The following is a 16,173-nucleotide window of genomic DNA, read 5'->3' on the forward strand; positions in this document are numbered from 1 at the left end:
CTAAGTGGGAGAAGAGATGTATTAAAGGAGACTATAACATTTCCTAAGGGGTCACTGTGTGCTATGCCGTGCTTTACACTTAATATCACATTTAATCTTCCTAACGACTCAATGAGATAGATCTTGTCTTCACCAGACGAGGAGGAAGTTGAGAATGAGAATACTTAGATGATGCCCAAGTCTCACCACTAATGTGTGGCAGAACCAGGATTCCAGGCCAGATCTCCTGACTCTAAATCTTGAATGTTCCCTTCCCATTCCCCAGATGGCCTGGAGATGTGAGAAAGTGAAATGCTACAAGACAAAGACTAAAATATTCAGCTCGAGTTATCTCAACAGCTGAGAATCTATGAAGTGAAAAGCTACTAATTTTGAGGCCACTAATTTTAGCATGGTAGGTAGGATGAAGAACATTCGTTCCATCCTTTTCCCAGAGTAGTCGTGGCGACCCATGGCCAATAGTTTCTAAGTCTTTGCTATTTGGCACAATCCTATGCAAGAGCCACGGAGAATCTGAGTGCAAATTTATTGTCTACCCAGCCCACCTGAGCTGATCTAGACGTCGACCTGGCCTCTGCCTCACAATGGAACCCATTTCACAGCGCAGGTGGAATACTACCAAATGCTATGGCCACTTCGGTTATATAACTGGACTTTTCTCACTGAACTTTTGCTTGATTTCTCTTAATACAGAATCGTGCTGCTTCCCACACCCATCTGTTTAGAACCAGATGTACAATATTCCATAGATGTCTACTTTTCCCAGCCTTTGGAAGGAAGGTCCCACGCTCATTCACACATCCTAGTTGACTCTGTAAGTATCATAGAGCTTTGTGGGGGCCCCCTTCTAAACTGGGCTCCGTTATAATTCTGCTTTTAGACTGTGGTGAAACGTTTCTTGAGAAGTATGTGTGTTTATTTCACTAGAAAAATCACCTATTCTCTATAAAAAGTCACCTAATAAAAATGGTAAATCTTACAAAATAGTATGTGCCAGTAACGATTTGAAGTGTTTTACATATTCTTTTGTTTAGTGTTTACAAGAACTCTGTGAGGTAGGTACTGTCATTGTCCCCACTGTACAGACAACAGAACTGAGGCAGAGGACCACAGAGCTAGTGAGTGAGGAGTCAGGAATCAGAGCCAGACTGCCTGATTCCAGAGTCCCGGCTCTGAGCCCCTATAGCACACTGGCATTACAGAAAGTTTGGGGAGAAATTCTATCACTTTAATTATTATCATCTTATAAGTTCCCATTTTATACATACTACGCTTTTATATTGTAATCAGAGTGCTCATACAAGTATGTAAATAAATTTTTTTCACTTCACGTTATACTATAAGCATTTTCTTACGATGCTTAAGCAGTTTTATCATATAATATTTCCTTGAGTGACTTCTTCCAGCGTCCTTCCTCCATAGACGTTTCTTCTAAAGGTCTCACTCTGTTCACAACTTCTGGCCCTGGCTTGTTGGTGGACAGAGTTGGGGCACTGAATAAACTTAAGACTTAATTTACTTATCTATTGCCCTACTCGTGGTCATTTTAAGTTGCTTCTATTTTTCACTACTCTGTATCATTGGTCCATATATTTTTTAAATGTTTTAAAATATAGTCCTGCTTTACCCAAGGTTTTATGGCTCTTGAAATAATTCATCAAATTATTTTCTGGAAGGTGTTCTCCAATTAATTTTCAGAATCATCGGTAATGTATGAAAGCACCAGTTTCATCCTGCTTTGGCAGAATTGTATACAATTGTGTGGAATTTTTAAAAATAATTTGGTGGGTAAAAATCAAATTGCTTTGTTAAAATTGCATTTTTAAGTATTTGCAAAAATCTTCTAATATCATGACTTGACTGGCAAACTACAGCCTACATTGTTTCACTGGGACACAGCCATGCCCGTTTGTTGACATGCCTCTATGGCTGCTTTCAAGCTACAAAAGCAGAGTTGAATAGTTGCAACTCAGACCTTATGGCCTCAAAGCCAAAAATACTTACTATCTGGCCTTTTACAGGAAGTTTCCTGGCCCCTGTTTTAATTAGTTGTATATCCATATTTTGTGAATTGTGTCTTCAAAGTTCAATTTTAACCATTGAACATTTTGAATTTATACCCTGGGACTTTGTTATTTCATCATCTACTATAGAATTCCATATGAGGCCAGTATATCTCGGATTTTATTCAACAAGTTCACCTCTTATAACATCAAAAAAAGCCATTGTTTTAAGATTATTTTACCAAAGGTAGGATTGCAAGATTTGGCAAAATTGAAAAGGAAGAAAGACAGGAGAGAGAGAGGGAAGAAAGAAACAGGGCACTAAGTTATATTTGAATATCGTATAAATATTTCCCAAATAGTGCCCTCAAATATTGCGTGAGACATACTAAAAATCATTCATTGTTTCTCTGAAATTCAGTTTTAATTGGGTGATTTGTATTTTATCTGGCAACCTTAACCAAAGATGGTCCAAGTCCTGCACCCAGAGAGCTGTGTAATATTGTGGTGAGTTTCTGCCATATTATGGTGGAAATGAAGTGGAAAGTAGAAACATACTCTTGAATGGGAAATTTAAACTATCGTGATTTTTCTATCCACATAATTCACATTCTCTGCTGAGGAGCTTTCAGTAGAGCTGTGCTCATGAACGAACATGGGAGTTACAAAGAAAGCACATCAAATCCAACGGGTTTAATTCAGGGAAAAAAGCTAAAAGTCGTGAGCCCAGGCAGAGTAAAGAAAGGGACAGGAAGAAAATAATGAGATCTTAAATAACGAAGAGATGTTACTATAATAATAGTAACAGTCATGACACTCAAATGTGTAAGAGCCAAGGTACTCCTCATTTTAAATAGATATTCTAAATATTTCTAAACTTTGTCAATTCCGAAGATTATCACTTGATGCTGTGTCAAATGCGTCCATCCAAATTATCCACTCATCACCCACTCACTGAGTGTATATGTGCTGGGGCCTGGGGTGTAAAACATGCTTTTTATAGATGCATGATGTAAATGGATATTTGAAATTAACTTAAAAGTGTATCCATTTGATCAGTTTTCACACAATCATTCTCTTGTATATGGAGGTGAAAACCCTGAAACCTGAATAAAAATTGAGAGCAACCCGATCTTGGCAAACTGTCCAAAACCTCAGAGGAGGCCCCGGCTTCCTATCTTGGTCAGATTCCCTAAAAGCAGAAGGTGCTACAGGGGCTCAGGTGCACCTGCTTTACTGAGGGCCTGCTGGCAGGAGAAGAGGCGGGAGGGGGTTAAGAGAGGACAGGAGAAGGAACCAAGTGAGGGCGTGTGTCCACCGAGCTGTAGCTCCAGCCTAACCCCACTGGGAGCTCTGGAGCAGGAATTGCACCCCAGAGTTGGTTTCACCTGGAGGTAAAGTGGCATCTAAGTGTGCCCGAGTCATTGGCCACAGCCTCACCGCCATCCCATCCCCAGTGAGTGCATTAACTCCTGGACAAGGTGGCAGAGTCCAATTTTCTGGAGGAGGGGACAGTGGTGAGCCCATAGCAGCCAATGCCAGAGCAGCGCGCAGATGGGAAGATCCAAGCAGGGCACCTATAGTGTCCCCTGGAATCCCTGACCCAGGATGCCCAGTAGGAGAAAGTCATTGCATATTTTATAATCACAGACAAATGCAGTTATTTCCATACCACCAGTTTTGCTGCTCTGGGAAGCCCCTTGACTGCTTGGGATTTGGCTCTTTCAAAGTTCATTCTTCTCTGCAGCCAGATTAATATTTGTGTCTAAGACTAGGATGCATTACCAGGAAGACCAGAGGAAAGCTTTGCTCAACCCTGGATGTGTCTTCTGCACAAATACTGTTTCTTTGTTTGGCAAGCAGAGTGAGATAGTTAAAAAAAATTTTCAGTCACCCTGATTACATGACACATGCTTCCAAAAAATGGGTTTAGAGTCAAAAGTATATTAGGCATTCCAGAATGTAAAACTGCCGTTCTTCTTTTAAAGAGTGGACTACACTTGGTAAACATAAAGTCCTTAGAAGTTTCTAGGAGAAGTGAGTCATGGCATTACAAAATCCTCTAGTTGACAGGGACTCTCGTCTTCTGTTCTATCTTCTTGGTGCAACATGGCCAACTCTGAACCGGCTCAGACCAATAACTGTGAGTGATTAATCCCTGGCTGGCTGCCTACATCCCAACTAGCCCATCTGGCTTCCCTCTGTGTCTCTCCCCACTTGGTTTGTGATTGGAGAATGCAGAGGCATTTTAGTATCAACTTAAAGATACAAGACTAGACACATATATAGACTTCTTTATGGAACAAAGTTTTATGAAGCACTTGTTATGAATTAGACACTGTAGTAGGCACAGGTGTAAACCAGACAAGCACCTTCCCTGACATGGGGGGCTTATTCTCTAAGGGGGGAGGCAGACAGTTACACGGGAAATGACAATACAGTGTGAGAGGTACTGGGAGCTGTGACAGGTCACTGAACTGGAAATGTCAATGTGGCTTGAGCAGTGGTTCTCAACCTCAGCTGACCCAACCTCCCCTTTTTATTACAATGTTTCGTAGCTCTCTACACTCTCCTGAAGTGAAATTCATAGGCATTATATCCTGTGTGCACACATAACTTTCAAATAATACCAATGGAATGTGCAAATATGGAGGAGAACTAAAAGGAAAGTAATTTATAAAGAAATAATACGTACTTTGATATGTGCATGCACTGGCAGGGATACACCAGAAGGCGTAATGAAGTAGGGAGATGCTTATACATGTAGGATCATTATATGTGACAGCCATGAAAGCCGTGTGTTGTATACATGTTTAACATGTCCCACAAACATAGACTAGGGCTTTCAACTCATAATTATAAACAAGAATTTCTCCTTCCTGGCTGTTCAATGGAACATTCAAAAACTGTAAGGGACATGGGATGATTTTCCTTTTTGTGGGAATGGCTAGTATTTCGGATCCCCACCCACGAAATGCCGGTGACACACCTACCCCAAGCGCAGGACAACCAAAACCACCCCTTGGAATTTCCAAAATGCCCCCTAGGGGGCGGTACCTCCCAGATTGAAAACCATTGGGCTGAGAGGTTGCAGGGTAGCAGAATGAAAAGAGATTGAATTTAGGTTTTATCCTAAGGCAATGGGAAGCCACTGAATGTTTTTAAGGAGGAGATTATCTGAACAAACTGCCTTTTAAAGAATCACTATTTTTATAGGGTAGAAAATTGATGAGGGAGATCGATGGCTTCCAAGAGTGAAAGAGGGGAAGTCTGTTAGGCTGCCACTATGGTAATCTAGGTGACCTAAATTAGGGAAGTGACAGGGAGATGAGGAGTAATAAATGCATCCTAGACATATTAAGAGGTCAGATTGACCAGGCTTGTGAAGGACTTTATGTGTGGGACGTTGGGTGGGTGGGGAGTGTGATGATGAAGAGGCGGGCATCAGAGATGGCCTTCGGTTTCTACTCTGAGAAGCTCGGCAGATGGTGACATGATTTCCTGACCACAGGCCAAAAGGAAAGCAGGCTTCAGGTGGTTTGGTTTGCAGTGTGTGGGGGACAACCAATAGGCTTCTCTGTGCATATCTGGGGGCCACAACTGAGACGTGGGCAGGAGACATAAGTTCAGATGTCACGAATCTATAGATGGTAACCAAAGACACAGCACCGTCAAGGTCACCTGGGAAGTGGGTGTGGAGTAAGAAGGGGGCCCATAAGAGAACGCTGAGGAACCCCAACATTTAGGGATGGGTAGGGGAAAGGTATTGCATTGGCGTGGAGAGTGACTGGGAGAGGAGGCAGTGAGAATGGCAAGGAAACAATTTTTCAAGAAACTTGGCTGTCAAGGAGTCAAGGGGCAGAGACAGGGCAGTGGCAGGAGGAATATATGAGATCAAGGAGGTGATTTTACAGATGGGAGAGATTTAAGCACATTGATATACCAGTTGAAAAGAAGAGATTAAAGGAAGAAAGCACTATCCATGGAGAAGTGTCCTGAGGGCAGAGACGACAGGAGCGGGACATCTGGTCCATGGCATGCCTCTTCTTCCTGAGCGAGCGCCAGAGTCACAGAAGGGGCCAGTGCCTGTGGGACAGGAGTTAGGGAGGCGAGAAGTGGGAGGGGAGCTCTGTCCCACTGCTGATGTCTGTGTTCTCTGGGAAGTAAGAGAAGGAAGTGGCAATGGCATGCGCCCACAGAGCAGGAAGAACAAGTTTGGGGGTTTGAGAAGCAGAGACGCTTGGAGGTAGTCATTCAGGGTTGAGATTCCACCCAGTGGTGGGTCCAAGGACATACAGAAAAACTGGAGAGGGCTGAAGTAAGGGACCACGGAAGCTGGTTTCAGAATGGACAAAGCCAAAAGACCAGGGGAGAGTTATCTGTGCCATCAGTTCGCTCTCCTAACTTGACCGGCTGAATTAAAACATTTTAATCGTTTATTCCAAATTATTTAAAACTTTTTTAAGGCTATTTTTTCCACCAGTTGTGGACCGACTTGGTGTGAATAATCTGCTGTACTAACATGTTCTCTACTATGTCATCCAAGGCGTTAATAAACATTTTAAATAGTATTAGGTTATAACAGAAAATATCTGCTCAAGAAACACAACTGTATAGCTTTTCTTCACATAGATATTAAACTATGGATGAGTCCTCTTTGAGAATAAATACAATGATGCATTTGTCCCCATAAAGCTGTATAGTCTAAGCCAGCAATTTCCAAAATGCATCTGTGAAATACTGAGTTTATGGGATGTTGGTAAGTATTATTTGAATATAGGACCAAGTGGTGAAATAAATCTGGCAACACTGAGTATAAAAAGTATCTTCCTTGCAGGACTTCTCAGAGCCTTTGATATGTTAATCCATTCTGTGAATCTCCAAGAAGCAGATATAGTTTGATGTAGAACACTGCTGTTCATATGTAGTTGAAAAAGACAAAACTTTTTAAAGGAGAATTTTGTGGTATTAAGAGTTCTACCGTAACAGTATGGAATGCACTAAGCCATGATTTCTTAATTTATCACAAGTAGCCCAGTTAAAAATCTTTCAAATCTGACAATGTATTAGCAAGTAAAAATATAATAATAAGGACAGTAAAAAGATAAAGGCTTATTTTACTTTCTTTGCTGAAAGTCACTAAGCATGAATATTTAGTTAAAGATTTCTTAACTAAATAGAAAATCTTAAAATCTTGAGTCATAAGCAATTTAAAGGATTGCATAGAGTCTCTTTGCAGCCATTATTCTCATAAATCTATTCATTTTTATAACTGGAATCTCGAAGAGGAGACAGTTCTGAACATAAGTCTTCTTTTCTCATTATTTCAAAAGCTTGGTCTTATTCCCCAAATCAATTCACTGGAGAATTTCTGCAGCGAGCAGGATTTAGATGAATATCAGCTGCACAACTGTGTTGAAATTGCCTCAGAAGCAAGACCTCGGGTGCTCCCTTCTGCGTGTGAAAGGCTCATAGTCAGCGTGTCTGCCAGGCTGCACGAGGGGGCAGTGGGTGAGTACCTATTGAATGAGCGCTACTGGAGCGCTGCTGTCTGCATGAATGCTTTTTGGAATGTGAGTGGATCGATTTAATTTATTTTAGCATCTACTCCGAACGACCAATGCAAATACCAATTGCCCAATGATTAGGTACACAGAGCGGTCTGCTAATGTGTGGGAATCATAATGCAGTAGAGAAAGTGTATAAAAGAGGAGACGTGCGGTAGCATTGGGATGCTAGATTGCTGGATCAATGGTCCTAAAATATTTCTTTGGAATCCTGGAATTTTAGGGCTGGAATGAACTCTGCACACCATCTTTCATCCCCACACCTTCATTTGATAAATGAGGCTATCAGGGTCCCGAAACGTTAGATAACGCGTCCACTTCACTAAGCGAGAGAGCAGGGTTCTTACGTCAGTACTTTTGAATTTGGGGCTGATAATACTTTAGTTTGGGGGGGGGAGGTGGTGCTGTCCTGTGCATTATAGGATGGTTAACAGCATCCCTACCATCTGCCCTCCTGACACCAGGAGCCCCCTCCCCCCAGTTGTGACATCCTAAAGTGTCTCCAAACTTTGTCATATGTCCCCTGGGGGCAAAATGTCCCCCAAGCTGGGAACCACTGCTGCAGAGTGACAGCTACACTGAAAGCCTGGGCTTCCTGGGTTCCAGCAAATGCTGTCTCTGTTATGCTGCAGGGCCCACAATCTCCTGGAAGATAGGGGACACGGGAAGTCAAAGGAGTGGTCCAGCACCAACATAAATCATCAGCAATGAAGTAGTAATTAGGTTTATTAAGTAATGTTTATTGAGCACTTACTCTGTGCTGAACGCTGTTCTAAGTACTTCACAGACATTATCGTCTCTAATCCTTCTAATTCCATGAGATAGACCCTGTGTTAACCCCTGGTAACAGACGAGGGGGTTGAGGATTAGAGAGGTACCAAATGGAAAAGAAGTGAACGAAAGCTACTAACAGGACGAGGTGCTTCTCTGTCACTTCCATCACCTCTAACTTCCTTCTCTTGTTCCCTGCAGCCTGCAAGTGTCACCCCCAGGGCTCAGTGGGGCCCAGCTGCAGCCGACTTGGAGGCCAGTGCCAGTGTAAGCCTCATGTGGCCGGGCGCTGCTGTGACAGGTGCTCAGCAGGAAGCTACGGTTTGGGGCATCATGGCTGTCACTGTACGTAGCAAAAAGCAGATGGGGAAACAGGCTGGGCACAACCTTGGAGCTTTGACAGCAGGAAAACCAATGCGGGGAGTTCAAAAGGGGAAGGGACTGGGAATTCGACCATGTTATTCAGACTGTCTGTCTATGTAGGTAAAGTGTAGTGAAAATTTTTTTACCGTACTTCATTCATCTCTTCAAAGGGCACCGATTGTGTGCAGAGCTCTATTAGGAACCATGAGTGATGATAAAAACATGGTCCATGCTTCTGAGAGCTTACAGGCTGTATCAAATAGATGATAGCCCAGGTGGAGTACGGAACACCGTGAAGGGAGTTGGCTGTGCAAACCCAGCTTTCTGATCTGGCACGGAAGCCTGGTGGCTGGAAAGGCTAAAACAACAATAAGACTTGGAAGTCAAGAAAGGGGACGACACTGTCACCAGGATCCTACCCTTTCTGCTGCTGGGGTCGCAAATGGCCTTGGAACTTATTTCATAAGCCACCTATTAATAAGGGCTTGCATGGGGCTTCATCTTAGCTGGTAATTCAGTTCTCAGGGCCGTCACATTCAGGGTGTATAGCTCTCCGTTCATGATGTAAACCGTTAGTGAAAGTACTATTCCCCGCAGAAACCCGCCTCAGAAACCATGAAAACCTCCAGGGAGATTAATTCTCCTTTCAGGTGGGGGAACACATCTTTTCAGTCGTGATTCAGAGAGCTGGCACACCTTCCTGGTCATTGCTTCCCCAGCAAACAGTGTTAGGGTCCATTATTGCTCTTTTCCCCTTTTCTTTAAAAAAAATTATGAAGTGCTTGAGATACACAAGGGCTATACACAAAGGAGTGACCGTTTCTTCCGTGTAGCACTCTGTAAATAGGCATCACATTTTTGTATAGGCAAGCCTGGCTCAAAAGATTCAGCAATTTACCAGAAAAGGATTGAGCCTCTCCTAGTATCTCATCTAGGAAAAAGAAAAATCTGACTCTCTTGAAAAGGGTTCTCATATTTTTTATAATCTTAAAGTTTGACTCCCAAGACATATGGAAGTTCAAGTCATTCAAAACATGTTTCTTGTTCAGTTCCTCTGTGTAAAAAACATTTATAAGACTCAGTTGTTCACGGCATACTGTGTATTGGATGAATCCGTGAATTGTTATCTAGCAAATACTTACCTGGCGCTCAGTACATGCCAGGCTCTATTCTAAGCACTATACAGACTCACTTTGTTCACCCTGATCAGGACGATATGGAAAGTTAAGGACTGCAAATCAGAACTGTACCTCTTTCTCCAGCACACCGCTTGCCCCGACCCCAGCACGTTCTCTTTGCTTTATCTAGCATGTCACTGCCACCCTGAAGGCTCAAAGAGCATTGTGTGTGACCAAATAACAGGACAGTGCCCCTGCCAGGGAGAGGTGGCTGGCCGCCGCTGCGATCGATGCCTGGCGGGCTATTTTGGATTCCCCAACTGCCGTCCTTGCCTTTGCAATGGGTTCGCTGAACTTTGTGATCCAGAGACAGGGTCGTGCTTCAACTGCGGAGGTTTTACAACTGGAAGAAACTGTGAAAGGTATGGAATTCATATGCACTGTTATTTTTAATGTTTTCTGTTGTTCTGATCTCAGAACACTCTCTGAAGGAGCATTGTGTAGAGTCAATGGTATGTTAGTGTAGAACCATCATTATGGGTGAGGAAGATAGAGTGTCGTTCCGTTGTCCTTCAAAATCTTATGAACCAGACAACGTGTGATTAAATCAGTAGCTAGCATTTGCCTGGCATCTTGGTTTTTGTGGTTCCTGAAATAGGAGATGTAAATTAGGTCCCATTATATTGAGTTTAATGACTATACCATGGAACTTTCAGTATAAAACAAGAAATCCTTTTATAGAGCAAATGAGCATCTTCTAAAATACTGAGTTTTGCTAGTTGCACTGTCCTGAAGCATAGCAAATCCATATTGGCTAACATGAGCATTTCCTGGGAACATTTTGGTAAAAAGAAATTGTCTTGACAGGTGCATCGATGGGTACTATGGAAATCCTTCTTCAGGACAGTCCTGCCGTCCTTGCCCGTGTCCCGATGTTCCCTCTAGCAATCAGTATTTTGCCCATTCCTGTTATCAGAATCCTTGGGGCTCAGATGTAATCTGCGATTGTCTTCAAGGTTATACAGGTATGCAGTATAGTTGATGTTGGGTTTTTTCATCTATTCCACACTGCTATCTGAAAAATGATCACATGTCCATAATTTATCAGCCTTGGGCTAAACAGTGGTGCAGAATATAAGTTAATCGTAAGAGGACACAATTTGATAAATTGCTGCTTTATCAAACAAAGAATTTGAATGATTCAAAAACCAATGACAATTAAAAACTCATTCCACTGAGCTATAATTGTTTTCAAATATTGTTCTGGAAAACTAACTGACGAAATGAGTTCAAATCAAATTAATTTATTTAAAATGAAATCAACATATGGTTAAGTAAGATATATATGTGATTAAGTAACATATATATGTTATATATGCATTACATATAACATAAGCAATTAAAAAGTAAAAATTTTAATCAGTCAGTCAAACGCTTTCTTTACATAACTCCAAGCAATTGATTTGACTGATGTTTCACACATAAACTGGTGCCCTAACTTGAACATTGTACGCACAATGAATGAAGTCAATTCAGTATTTGTGTCTGTTGCTCAAATGATTTATTTTGAAGAATTTAAGCATGAGTGTAAATATATAATACAAACAAGGAAAAAACTTATGATGTCTACTTTATTTAATCATACTTAGAAAATATGGTGCTATTATTTTCTTCAGCGATAATTACCATATTTTCAGGGAGAACAGGGGCTGAGATTAGCTTTGGGTCCTCAGGCACATGAGGATGACCCTGGTTTTATAAGGATCCAGGAATCCTGTGCCTACAATTCCATAGTTTTTAAAGAAAAACTAGAATCCTTTCTTCACCAAGGACTTTTTAGCTCTGCATAATCATTTTGTTCTCTGAATGGATAATAAATTAAATGAATGTTCTGCTTTAATTTAGAACATCTTTCCTTAGTCATCCCAATGTGTGACCTCTCATTATCCCCAGAGGAGCTCAGGTATTTTCCGTTTATATCAATCTCCGCCCCCTCTCCCAACACACACACACACACACACACATACACGCATATACTCCACTCATTTCCTTCCTTTTTCCTCTCTCCTTCTTTCAGGTAAGCAGTGTGAAGAATGCTCTGCTGGTTTCTACGGAAATCCAAGAATTTCCGGAGCACCTTGCCGGCCGTGTGCCTGCAACAACAACATTGATCTAAGTGATCCAGATTCCTGTAGCCGAGTGACAGGGGAGTGCCTCAGATGTCTGCACAACACTCATGGACCCAACTGCCAGCTCTGCAAACCGGGTCACTTTGGATCGGCCATCAATCAGACCTGCAGAAGTAAGTGTGCCAGGCTCCCGGGGGGGAATGTGGCAGCAGAGTGGTGGCTCATAAATGTGGTGGTGGCACTCCCATGCTCATTTCAGTTAGGCCAGTAGTGCACTGAACTCATCAGCAGAAATGGGTGCAGTGGCACCATCGGTATTCCAGATGCATCTACACTGTAGTCACTGGTGTTAGTTTGCCTTTTGTGACTGTTGCCTTCAACGCCTGCCCTAGTAGATTAGGAGTCTTGTTTCTCAAAGTGTGGTCCACAGTGCTCTGTGCCAGAATCACCTGGGGACGGAGTGGACTGTTAACAGGGCCACTGAAGTGACCCTCTGGGAGTGAGGCCCAGGAATCTGCATGGTAACCAGCTCATCAAGTGACTTGAGTGTATAAATATGGAGTCACTGATGTAGAAGAAGACAAGGGTTTGATTCTATGATAAAGAAAAAGGAGGAATAAACTGCTTATTTTTAGGAGATATTTAACCATTTCAGTTCATCCAAGTCAATTTAGTAAACCATTTTTTTTCAGATCATTTAAATCAATGAAACTTTGGTGAATAGTATGAGGGAAAAGTGAGATTTTCAGTCATCCTAATTGTGAGCTCTTGGAACGTAGTGGGCGGAGCCGTATGAAATTGCTGTTTGGGGAGATCAAAAACCGTTGAATGGGCTCAACCTACTTAGACTCTTTAGTAAATTCTGTACTGTTGTAAGATGTTTCTTCCTTGAGCCCTTTAGAGAAATGGTACATCAGGTCTTAAAAGCTGTTTGTAAGGTTTGTTGAAGGCTAGCGTTGTCAATGAGTTTACCTCCAACAACGGCTCTGTTATCCCAGGATGCTCCTGCCATCCTTCCGGCGTGAATCCTGCTGAGTGTCCCCCTGACCAGGGAGCTTGCCTCTGTGACCCTGACACTGGCACATGCCCTTGTCTGCCCAACGTCACAGGCCAGGCCTGTGACCATTGTGCTGATGGATACTGGAATCTGATCCCCGGCAGAGGATGTCAGCCATGTGATTGTGACCCCCAGACCTCTCACAGCAGGCACTGTGACCAGGCAAGATATTTAAAACTTACTGGTGTGTTCAGGGTGAGAAGTCATGGGGAGACCTGGTTTCCAAATACGTAAACAATGTTTTCTTCGTGTACTGTTGTTAATTAGTGTTTTTAGACAGGATTGACCTTATATGGGGAGAGAGTCTGCATTTATCAAGGAATGACAAGCAACACAAAAAGAGAATGGGGGTCTCAGAGTTAAGCTTTGCCTACCTCAGTTTCCCCTAGGCCTCTCTGTGACTGGAGACATCAGAATTCACACAAAAAAAACACAGACAACCTTTTATTTTGCTATTTCAAACATATGATCAATCATCAGGAAGACCCAAGAAATCAATCATTAACTAGAATTGATTATTAATCAGAATGAAAATTAACGGGTGCCTTCAGAACCCACAATTCCACTTTTGGAAAGTGAGTTGTCATTCCCTATGGCTCATCAGTTGCTTCCCGTATGAGTAAAATAAGAAGTCTTCTTCACTACGAGACCAGCACCAATAGTTTCTAAAGAACGCAGGCTAGTGTACTAGGAGCAAATCTCCATTGTTTAATATACGATTAGTGATACTTAACTGCACATGTGATTTTCGGTCAATAAAACAAGGAATAGAATTTTTAAAAAGAATATAACATTATCTACTTATAGAAAAAATTATTTGTTAATGTCATGATTAGATTTTTTGGCTTAATATATTCTTTGAAATACTCTTCACATTAATAGAGATGAGGGGAAAAGGGTAAAACAATAACAAGAAATTTTAGAGTCAAATCCACTGTATAAGCATCAGGGTTAAATTGGAATCAAAACGCTAGTTTAAGAAGCTGGAGTCTTTCCAGTGGATAAGCATGGCTCACCTCCAATTTCACTTCCACTGTTCAACTTTTTCAAAGGTCAAATCTTATGCAAGTAAACTTTTGAAGGTAGTTCTTATATAACAGACTGTGTTTTCCCTTCTCTTTTACTTTCTCTCTATTCATCTCCCCTGCAACTCACACCCACACAAACACACCATGACCTTTCTTTTCTTAATAAAGTTTTATATTAGAATAGACTTAGATTTACAGGAAAACTGTGAAGATAGTACAGAGAAGATGTACCCCACAGCCAGTTTCCTCTGTTATTAACATCTTACATTAGTATGTACATTTGTCACAATTAATGAACCAATATTGACACATCATCGTTAACTGATGTCCATAATTTTATTCAGATTTCCTTCATTGTGTACCTAATGTCCTTTTCTGTTCCAAGGCCCCATCTAGAACATCACATTACATTCAGTCCTCCTGTCTCCTTAGGCTTCTCTTGGTTCTGACAGTTTCTCAGACTTTCCTTATGTTTAATGACCTTAACAGTTTTAAGGAGTGTTTTGTAAAGTGTCCCTCAATTCAAATTTATCTGATGTTTTTCTCATGATTACACGTGGATTATGGGTTTTGAGAAGGCCATGGAGGTAAAGTGCTGTTCTCTTCATGTCATATCAGGGGGACACACTATTTACATGACTTATCGCTGCCGATGTGAATCTGATCACCTGACTGAAGTAGCGTTTGTCAGGTTTCTATGTATAAAGTTACTCTTTCTCCACCTTTACATACTGTACTCTTTGGAAGGAAGTCACTATGCACAATGCACACTTACGGAGTGGGGGATTATGCTCTCCCTCCTTGAGGGCAGAGTATCTGCATAAATTTGGAATTGTTCTGCACTGGAGATTTGTCTATTGTCCCCATTTATTCATTTATTCAATCATTTTTAAATATCGGTACGGACTCATGGATATTTATATTATACTTTGAGTTATAATCCAATACTACTTTATTTTGTTGTTCAAATTATTCCAGCTTCAGTCATTGGGATCTCTTTCAGTTGGCTTCTGTATCCCTTTGACAGAACCCAAGATTGTTGGGTTTGGTCTTTTTCTTAAGTACTTCCTTACTTTCTGTACTACGAGAGACTCTAAGCTCATCTTGGACATTTCCTGCCCCTGTGCTAGAATCAGCCATTTCTTCAAGGAGCACTGGTTCCTTTTATTAGAGAGTGGTATTAGAAACCAAGATCTGGCCATGAGATGACCACGTGTGTTTCAAATGTTCCCCCTCCACTCCTCACTCCTGCAGCCACCAACCATGGAACAAACTGGTAGATCTCCACATGACTGCTTGGCTTCCTAATTCATGAGGAACTCCTAACGTTCATGACATCACTGTCTGACATGCTTCTTAGACCTTTTGGGAAACAAATTTGTAGCAGCACTCAACAAAGACCACAATTCAGTCATGGAAGCTAAGGGAAGCCTATGAAGCTGAAAATCAAATGGCATCTTTTTAACCAAAGAGCCCCTTATGACAAGGGTATTTGGGATTGTCTGTTCCATAGGGAATTCCTTGGAGAAGGCTGCTCTTTACAATCAGAAAACACTTTCTTTGGATTGTAGAGGAGACATGTGGACATTTAGACTCCCAGCTGTTTAAACAACTACTGATAAATGTCTCTGTGTCAGCCAGTAGGTGGTCCCTAGTGCGTTCTTACAGAGAGATCCAAACGTGCCGCCAGTATTTTCATCAACAGTTTAGATGAAGTTGGAGAAACATGTTTGTCAAATCTGCACATATTCAAAGTTGTAAACTAATAAGATAAAGACAGAACAGGAGACAAGATATCCTAACAGGTTGTCTTGTTGGCTGGAAACAAGAAGATGAAATGTTAACAGGATAAAAGCAAAGTTTTGCAATTGGGCTCTAAAAGTCCATTGCATAAATATAGGATGGGATTAATAACTTGGCACCAGCTCATGTGAAAAACATCTGAGGATTTTCATTGCATGCTTCAAGTGAGCCAGCAGTGTGGCTGGGCTGCCAAGGAGGCGATGCCCATTCACACTGGAGCAATGGGAGTGCCCTGCCCAGGTTCAGGGCAGTCGTTGTCCCATTGCACTCTGTACTAGCCAGATGGCTGCAGCAGCACTGTTGTCATTTCTGAGTGCTACATTTTAAACATTAT

General features: G+C 41.7%; 1 protein-coding gene across 7 annotated transcripts in view; it reads left to right on the forward strand.

Moving 5' to 3' along the window:
* LAMB4 (laminin subunit beta 4) overlaps positions 1-16,173 on the forward strand; it is a 110,689-nt gene that overhangs the window by 58,138 nt on the left and 36,378 nt on the right. For 6 of the 7 annotated variants that reach the window (XR_011501964.1, XR_011501965.1, XM_070504908.1 and 3 more), the window contains 7 exons: positions 694-814; positions 7,337-7,514; positions 8,543-8,686; positions 10,013-10,244; positions 10,690-10,847; positions 11,900-12,124; positions 12,950-13,170. Coding sequence is in view for 5 of the 7 variants with exons in the window: in XM_070504908.1 (XP_070361009.1) it covers positions 694-814; positions 7,337-7,514; positions 8,543-8,686; positions 10,013-10,244; positions 10,690-10,847; positions 11,900-12,124; positions 12,950-13,170 (1,279 nt within the window). In the remaining 2 variants the exon portion in view is untranslated. The remainder of the gene's footprint in view (positions 1-693; positions 815-7,336; positions 7,515-8,542; positions 8,687-10,012; positions 10,245-10,689; positions 10,848-11,899; positions 12,125-12,949; positions 13,171-16,173) is intronic. The other variant, XM_070504911.1, reaches the window with a different exon arrangement.

This window comes from Equus asinus, chromosome 1, assembly GCF_041296235.1.
Source record: "Equus asinus isolate D_3611 breed Donkey chromosome 1, EquAss-T2T_v2, whole genome shotgun sequence".
NCBI lineage: Eukaryota > Metazoa > Chordata > Mammalia > Perissodactyla > Equidae > Equus > Equus asinus.